Source organism: Pseudophryne corroboree, chromosome 7, assembly GCF_028390025.1.
Source record: "Pseudophryne corroboree isolate aPseCor3 chromosome 7, aPseCor3.hap2, whole genome shotgun sequence".
Classification (NCBI taxonomy): Eukaryota; Metazoa; Chordata; class Amphibia; order Anura; family Myobatrachidae; genus Pseudophryne; species Pseudophryne corroboree.
Window position 1 is genome coordinate 483216847 of NC_086450.1, and position 8812 is coordinate 483225658.

The 8812-nt window shown below is 47.5% G+C and overlaps 1 protein-coding gene across 2 annotated transcripts in view; it reads right to left on the bottom strand.

The window, feature by feature from the left end:
• LOC134945648 (uncharacterized) overlaps window positions 1-477 on the bottom strand; it is a 61757-nt gene extending 61280 nt beyond the window's left edge. For both annotated transcript variants that reach the window (XM_063935078.1, XM_063935079.1), the window contains exon 1: window positions 300-477. In XM_063935078.1, the coding sequence (XP_063791148.1) occupies window positions 300-318 (19 nt within the window). In that variant the 5' untranslated portion in view covers window positions 319-477. The remainder of the gene's footprint in view (window positions 1-299) is intronic.
• Window positions 478-8812: the final 8335 nt, after the last annotated feature.

Consider the following 8812-nt stretch of genomic DNA (forward strand, 5'->3'; position numbering starts at 1 on the left):
ATGACAGAGGGCTCCGCCACTGGTTCCAGAATGCCGGCAAAAATATAGCCCTCATTGTGCTCATTAGCAAACGGTTCGCAGAACCATACCTAACATTAGGTATCGGTTCTGCGGAACCGATGTGAACCGGCTGGATCCCACCACTGCTCAACATCCTCTAGCACGTCCCCACCCTCCTCCATTCTGCCCCTCTATGCCGGAGTAGCCTGGCATACCTCTATGCTCGCTGGTGGATATATATAAATGTCTTGGAATCCTGCGCTGTACAATGTAGATTCTATGCAATAAATGATACTTACAGTATGCTTTATGCTGCATCGGGCCCTCTGTCAGCACTACTTACACTAGCAGCGAGTGTCACTTATCTCCCCGACCCTCTCCGCCGTCACCTCACAGCCCACACATAGCAGCCCAGCAATGCACAGACATAGGGCAGTCATTATTCCCCACGCCATCATTATAAGACTCCATGTTTCTGTACTCACCGCGAGCTGCTCTTACTGGTAATGTTACGTCTGCTACAGGAATACAGGATGTGTGATAGAGAAAGTGAAAGTATGAGGACAGCAATGAGTAACCAGACCTGCAGCTTATCTCACCCTCAGCACTAATAAAAGCTTAAAGCCGCAGCTCCAATGTTCTTCTGACGCCCTGTTAGGGGCTGATCCTGAGGTGAGAGCGGAGCAAAGGACAGGAGTAAAGCCCCCCATATTCCTGTGATAAATGGGGACAAGCTGACGTCTTGCAGATGATTGTGTCAATAAATCTGCAATGTATGGGGGTCACAGATCGCAGATTTTGGCTGCAAATCAATTGGGATTGTTAAATCAGGATTTTCAACATGTTTAGTTTCACAGATAAATTGGGACATCATCTCAGACATTAAACATTGGGAAGCACGGGTGTAACAGTTAGCGGCATTTACATAACGTCACAGATGTGCGTCCCGCAAAAGGGTGGGGTGAGTTCAAACTGAAATCTAAATTGCAGTGTAAAAATAAAGCAGCCAGTATTTACCCTGCACAGAAACACTATAACCCACCCAAATCTAACTCTCTCTGCACATGTTACATCTGCCACACCTGCAGTGCGCATGGTTTTACCCATTAGCTAACTTTCATGGTTTGCTAACAACTCTGAATAACCCCCAAAGTTTATTGATCTCAGTGTTACATTTATTTTATTCTGACCAGTGCAAAGGGCCTAACTCAGGGGGTCATTCCGAGTTGATCGCTAGCTGTATTCGTTCGCTGTGCAGCGATGAGGCAAAAACCCGGCACTTCTGCGCATGCGTATGCGATGCAATGCACACGCGCAGCGTACTATTACAGCGAACAATGCAGTTTTGCACAGGGTCTAGCGATGCCGCAGAGTGATTGACAGGAAGAGGGCGTGTCTGGGTGGCAACTGACCGTTTTCAGGGAGTGTTCGGAAAAACGCAGGCGTGGCTGGGAGAACGCAGGGCGTGTTTGTGACATCAAATCAGGAACTGAACAGTCTGAAGTCATCGCAAGAGCTGAGTAGGTTTTGAGCTACTCTGAGACTGCACAAAATTATTTTGTAGCCGCTCTACGATCCTTTCGTTCGCACTTCTGCTAAGCTACAATACACTCCCAGTGGGAGGCGGCTTAGCGTTTGCACGGCTGCTAAAAACTGCTAGCGAGCGAACAACTCGGAATGTCCACCCCAGACCTGATCGCTGTTGTACAAAATCGCACAGCGGACGATTATCAAATGACTGCAAATGCATACGGATTGTAATGCGCAGGCATGACGCCAAACAGCAAAAAAATGCTGCATTTTTTTTTATCTCTAGGGGAACGCAGGCTGATTGACAGGAAGAGGACGTTTGTGGGTAGTAACTGGCTGTTTTCTGGGGGTGTGTGATGTCAGCTCCGGCCCCGATCAGCCTGATTCTATCGCACTCTAGGAGTAAGTCCTGGGCTGCGCACATGCATTCGCACACTTGCACGGGGCAGGTTTTCACTCTCTATGGGCAGCGGCTACTTTATCTGGTCGCAGACCTCTGCAAAAACGCAGAGGAGCGATCTGGTCTGAATTAGGTCCAAAGTTCAATGCAAGGACATAAGAGGTGATTCAGGTCTGATCGCTGGGCTGCTAACTTTGCCGTACTGCGATCAGATAGTCGCCACCTCCAGGGGGAGTGTAAATTCGCTGTGCAAGTGTGCGATTGTTTGTGTACGCTGAGCTGCTAAAATCCACTGTGTGCAGTCTCTGCGCAGCCCAGGACTTACTCCTCCAGTGCCATCACATCAGGCTGATCAGGGCCGCAGCTGACGTCAGACACACTTCCTGAAAACGCTTGGGCACGCCTGCATGTTTCCAGACACTCCCAGTAAATGTTCAGTTACCACCCACAAATGGCTTCCTCCTGTCAAACGCCCGTGCGATCGGATTTTTTTGCACCATCCCATCACTGACAGGCGATGCCCTTTGTTGTTATCCGACGCGTGTGCGCATTGTGGTGCATACGCATGCGCAGTTAGTACCTGATTGCCATGCTGTGTTAAAACGCATGGCAGTGATCAGGTATGAATCAGGCGGGATCCGGTCTGAAGATCGACAGTGTCTAGGTCGACAATGTTTAGGTCGACCACTATAGGTCGACAGTCACTAGGTCAACATGGATGGAAGGTCGACAGGGTTTCTAGGTCGACATGTGCTAGGTCGACATGTCTAAAGGTCGACATGAGTTTAAAAAAAAATAATTTTGGGGGGGATTTTTTCATACTTAACGATCCACGTGGACTATGATTGGAGCGGTAAAGTGTGCCGAGCGAAGCGGTAGCGGAGCGAAGGCACCATGCCCGAAGCATGGCGAGCGAAGCATGGCGAGCGAAGCGAGCCATGTGAGGGGACGCGGTGCACTAATTTGGGATCCCGGTCACTCTACGAAGAAAACGACACACAAAAAAAAAATCCTCATGTCGACCTTTAGACCTGTCGACCTAGCACATGTCGACCTAGTGACTGTCGACCTATAGTGGTCGACCTAAACATTGTCGACCTAGACACTGTCGATAAAACGAACCACACCCGAATCAGGCCCATAGGGCAGTTCCGGGTAGCAGGAAATGCAGTGCTACTCATTATGTTATTCAGAGACAGGTTCTGTAACAGGTTGTGATACTGTTTCCTTTGTGTGTACTTTTATATATGTATATATATATATATATATATATATATATATATATATATTTTATCACACTGTATAAGTCTTTGTTGGTGCACTGGGAGTAATCTTACATCACTGTATCTCTGCTTTTTGCACTAAACTCATATTGCATTCATTGTCTCCAGTTAATACTCAGAGTTTATATGTCAGTGCCAGTGTCGCCATACTCTGTTGGTGCTTTCCAGTCTCTGTGGGTACTTTGCAGTCAGTATGTGTCTGCGGCTGGCAGCTCCACCCTGTGTACATCCTGCCTTACGCCTGCACTTCAGGCACAGCTGTTTGGGGGTGAGAGAGACGCAGCGCAGTATCTGAGAGGGAGGGAGAATTCCATTTCTGCATCAGTGAGCCGCTGGCCACCCTCAGCTCCTTATATTGGCAGGACCTATGGTGCGGATAGGTGGCGGCGGTGTGATGGAGATCAGTCAGTATGGCAGATAACTAGAACAAGGTTGTAGGTTTATTATCTGGCAGGTAACAGGATGCAGGGTAACACAGGGTTAATGCAGGCATGCACCTGTAACAGCAAGGCAAGACAGGAGCTTCAGGGTTAATGCAGGTGGTGCATAGTCGCTTACTCCTGTGAAAGCGTGTCAGCGAGACTAGGGGGGTAATTCTGAGTAGACCGCAGCAGGAACTTTGTTAGCAGTTGGGCAAAACCATGTGCACTGCAGGGGGGGGGGGGGGGGGGGGGGGGATGTAACATGTGCAGAGAGAGTTAGATTTGGGTGGGATGTGTTCAATCTGCAATCTAATTTGCAGTGTAAAATTAAAGCAGCCAGTATTTACCCTGCACAGAAACAATATAACCCACCCAAATCTATCTCTCTCTGCACATGTTACATCTGCCCCCCTGCAGTGCACATGGTTTTGCCCAATTGCTAACAAAAATCCTGCTGCGATCAACTTGGAATTACCCCCTATGACAGTAACACCTATAAGCGCAGATGTGTGCAGCTACATCTCCATAGCAATGACTGGCATCCAAATGTAAATGAGCCCCAAAGCAGTCAGTACTGTAACTTCTACGTTGTCAGGGATTGCTCCTCTATTGTGTTGAGCAAGAGGTTCCTGATACAGTAAGTTGCCACAATAAACCGTAATTAAAAATACATGTGGCCATAGGGATTATTGAGGGTCATTTATGAATGTACATATCTCAGCTACATAATAATAATAATAATAATAATAATTTTATTTATATAGCGCTCTTTCTCCAATAGGACTCAAGGCGCTTAACAGATACATAGCATAATATAGTACAGAAATTAATGAAGTACATTTTCATACAATACAGAAGCATGGAGATACTGAAAGGGACATTATGGAAATGCTGAGTAAACAGAAAAGTCTTGAGTCTACTTTTGAAGGATTCTATAGTTGGGGCCTCTCGCACTGTGCGGGGAAGTGAGTTCCATAGAGTCGGAGCCGCATGACTAAAAGCTCCACCCCCAGATGAATTACGGTAGATTCTAGGTACTGCTAAAAGTCCTTCATCTACAGATCGCAGTAATCGAGTGGGGCAGTATGGGGTCAGAAGCTGTTTCAGGTACCTTGGGCCTTGGTCATGTAATGCTTTGAAACTCAGTAAGCCAATCTTGAAGATGATTCACCATCGTACAGGCAGCCAATGAACGGAGTAGAGGATGGGTGTTATGTGGCTAGAACGGGGCTGGTTGGTTAATAGCCTGGCAGCTGTGTTTTGCACCAGCTGTAAGCGCTGCAATTCTTTTGCTGGTAGACCAAGGTAGAGGGCATTACAGTAGTCTAAACGAGATGATACAAATGCATGTATGACTTTTGGCAGATCATCTGAGGGAATTAAGTGCTTGATTCTACGCTATGTTCCTCAGGTGAAAGAATGAGGATTTGATTGTGGCTAATATCTCATGTTTAAGTGTCAAGTCACCATCCAGGACAACGCCAAGATTCCGCACACGATCAGTAGTTTGTAATTCTGAATCCCCAAGTGTAAGTCCAATTGTTTGGCTATGCTGCAGTCTTGTCCTTTGATGTTGCGGTCCTATCATAAGGACCTCTGTTTTATCCGGGTTCAGTCACAGACAACTGGCGCTCATCCACTCCAGTAGTTCAGCAAGACAGCCATTTTGGGTTGCTATTGGGTTATCAGTGCCCGGAGCAAAGGACAAGTACAGTTGTGTATCATCTGCATAGCAGTGGTAGACCAGGCCATGGCGCCTGATTATTTCACCCAGCGGGAGCATGTATTCTGCAAAAAGCATGTGTTATGATTCCCGTACTCCAGACCAGAGGAGATCTTATGGCAGAGGTCTGAGTACTGGGAAGATATGCTGGTTGTGGGAGCAGGAGAGCCTAGTAACCCCTGGCGCCCTAACTCCGTTGTCTCGCCCGTGTTATCAGAAATCCCCTGCGAGACTATGGTTGCTTGAGCCCATGGCAGCCGCGTTCGAAGGGCGGATTATGTCTGCCCAACCCCGATGCCCCCGCAGGTCTTAATGGGAGACAAAGGGAAATCCGAGACAGGGTGATAACAAGGGGCCCTCTGACTAAGCAACCAGGCCAGGGGTTACAAGCTAACTAACTTAAACCAAAGGTATGTGCGGACTAGCCGCCAGGGAAAAGGACAACCAAAGATCCACTGATCCGTTACTCCTATCCAGCACCGCTGGATACCAGAGTGGATCTGTGGGAGCGGAATCCTCCGCAAAAGCTCCAGAACACCAATAAACTAAATAATAAACAGTAAGCGGACAAGCACTCACGAACACCACAGGATGTTAAAGGTGCTCGGTCAGACTCCAGGAAAAGATGACAAACTTCCGAGTACAGAATCACTGAGGACAGGAACAACCGGATTGAGCAGGACTGGAAACTCTCTGTAGCTGACACAGGCAAACAGGAAGCTATCACCGGCGTCTGTAAGAAGTCCTGAGAGTGCCTTTATTCAGGAACCCTCCAATCAGGACCCAGACAAGGTAATCTCAGGTAATGCCGTGCAGCTTGCATGCTGCACGGCCAGCACACCATAATATAATTAGAACAGACCCAGCAACGGGGAACGCGGCCGAACGTGGCGTCCCCGTTGCTAAGGTCAGAGCGGCTCCGTGCGCCCGGCGTCTAGCGTTGCCAGGGAGCCGGCGGCTGTACGCGCACGGCGTCCCTGGTTGCTAGGCGCCGGGCCGCACCGACGAGCGGACCCCAGCGCCTAACAGTACCCCCCCCTTGAGGAGGGGGTCAAGGAACCCCTAAAGCCAGGTTTCTGAGGAAATTCTCGAAAAAATGCCCTTTTGAGCCTCGGGGCATGAAGATCCTCATCCAGGACCCAAGACCTTTCCTCTGGCCCATAACCTCTCCAATGTACCAAAAAAATAAAAGCCGACCCCGGGACAACTTGGAATCGAGAACCTTCTCCACCAAGAACTCCTGCTGACCCTGTACATTTATTGGTGATCTCCCCTGAGATATTTTACGAGGAAATCTACTAGACGAAACATATGGTTTCAGCAATGAGCAATGGAAGGTATTTCCGATCCGTAAAGTTTTTGGTAAACGTAACCGGAAAGCAACTGGATTGACTTTTTTGATAATGTGAAATGGTCCAATAAATCTAGGACCCAATCTGGCTGAGGTTTGTCGAAGTTTAATGTTGCGAGTCGACAACCACACCCTGTCTCCTACTTTAAAAGTGCACGGCCGCCGGAGCCTGTCAGAAAATTTCTTTTCCCGGAATGCTGCTTTTCTGAGAGCCAGGTGCACTTTTCTCCAAATAAGTTTAAGATGAGAGGTCAGGGCCAGAGAGGAGACAGAGGAATGTTGAAAAAATGAATTAGCTCTGGGGTGAAAACCAAAAACTGCAAAAAATGGAGACACATTGGTGGAGGAATGACAGGCATTATTATAAGCAAACTCCGCCAATGGAAGAAACTCAGACCAGTCATTTTGGAGTTTGGCCGAGTACAAACGCAAATATTGTTTTAGAGATTGGTTAACTCGCTCAGTCTGCCCATTGTATTGGGGATGATAGCCGGACGTTAAAGATAATTTCATCTTTAACGAAGCACAAAAAGACTTCCAAAATTGTGCAATGAATTGTGGACCCCGATCAGAAACAATATCAGTGGGTAAGCCATGGAGTCTGAAAACATGGCGGAGGAACAAGACTGCCAATCCCTGGGCAGATGGCAATCGGGGAAGAGCAATGAAATGGGCCATTTTGCTAAAACGGTCCACTACCACCCATATGACTCGGCATCCGGCTGACAGAGGAAGGTCCACCACAAAATCCATGGAGATATGCGACCATGGCCTAAGAGGAACATTCAAGGGCATAAGTTGACCTATAGGCAAAGAACGGGGAACTTTATGCTGTGCACAGACCTGACACGAAAAAACAAATTCTTTAATGTCTTTGGAAAGACCAGGCCACCATACTGAGCGGGAGACTAATTCCAAAGTCTTAGCGATTCCCGGATGCCCGGCAACTTTGCTATCATGAAACTCCGTCAAAACAGTTGCTCTCAAAAACTCAGGGACAAAAAGGCGACCAGCAGGAGTATTTCCAGGAGCTTGATGTTGAAGCAGCTTTAACTGGGTAAATACATCCTGTGTGAGGCCTGCCCGAATGACTGAAGACGGAAGTATGGGAGTAACAGGACTGTTGTCTTGAACTGGAAGAAAACTGCGTGACAGGGCATCTGCCTTAGTATTCTTGGAACCTGGCCTGAAGGTGATAATGAATTTGAAACGAGTAAAAAATAAAGCCCAACGAGCCTGCCGGGCATTCAGTCGTTTAGCTGATTCAATATATTGAAGATTTTTGTGATCAGTCAAAACTGAAATGGTATGAGTCGCTCCTTCAAGCCAATGCCTCCACTCCTCGAAAGCCCATTTAATAGCCAGCAATTCCCGGTTACCAACATCGTAGTTGGATTCTGCAGATGAGAATTTCCTGGACATAAAGGCACAAGGATGTAATTCAAGGGAATCCGGATCCTTCTGAGAAAGGATAGCCCCTACTCCAACCTCCGAGGCATCAACCTCAACAATGAAAGGCAATTCTGGGTTGGGATGTCTAAGGACAGGGGCTGAGACAAAGGCTTGTTTCAAGGCCTGAAAAGATAACTCAGCTTCACGTGACCAATTGGTAGGATCTGCTCCCTTCTTAGTCAGTGCCACAATGGGAGCAACTAGGTCAGAGAAAGAGTGAATAAATCTTCTATAGTAGTTCGCAAACCCTAAAAAGCGCTGAATTGCTTTTAAGTTGGTGGGTTGCGCCCAACTAAGGATGGCTTGGAGCTTCTTTGGTTCCATACGGAATCCCCGAGGGGAAATAATGTACCCTAAAAAGGATACCTCCGTGACATGAAATTCACACTTCTCCAGCTTGGCATATAGGTGATTTTCACGTAATTTCTTTAGAACCTGACGCACCTGGGTAACATGTTGTTCTACAGAGTCAGAATATATCAAAATATCGTCTAAGTAGACTACAACGAATCTTCCAAGAAATTCACGGAGCACATCGTTAATGAGATCCTGGAAAACTGCCGGAGCGTTAGACAGGCCGAATGGCATAACCAGATACTCATAGTGGCCTGACTGAGTACTGAATGCCGTTTTCCACTCATCCCCTGACTT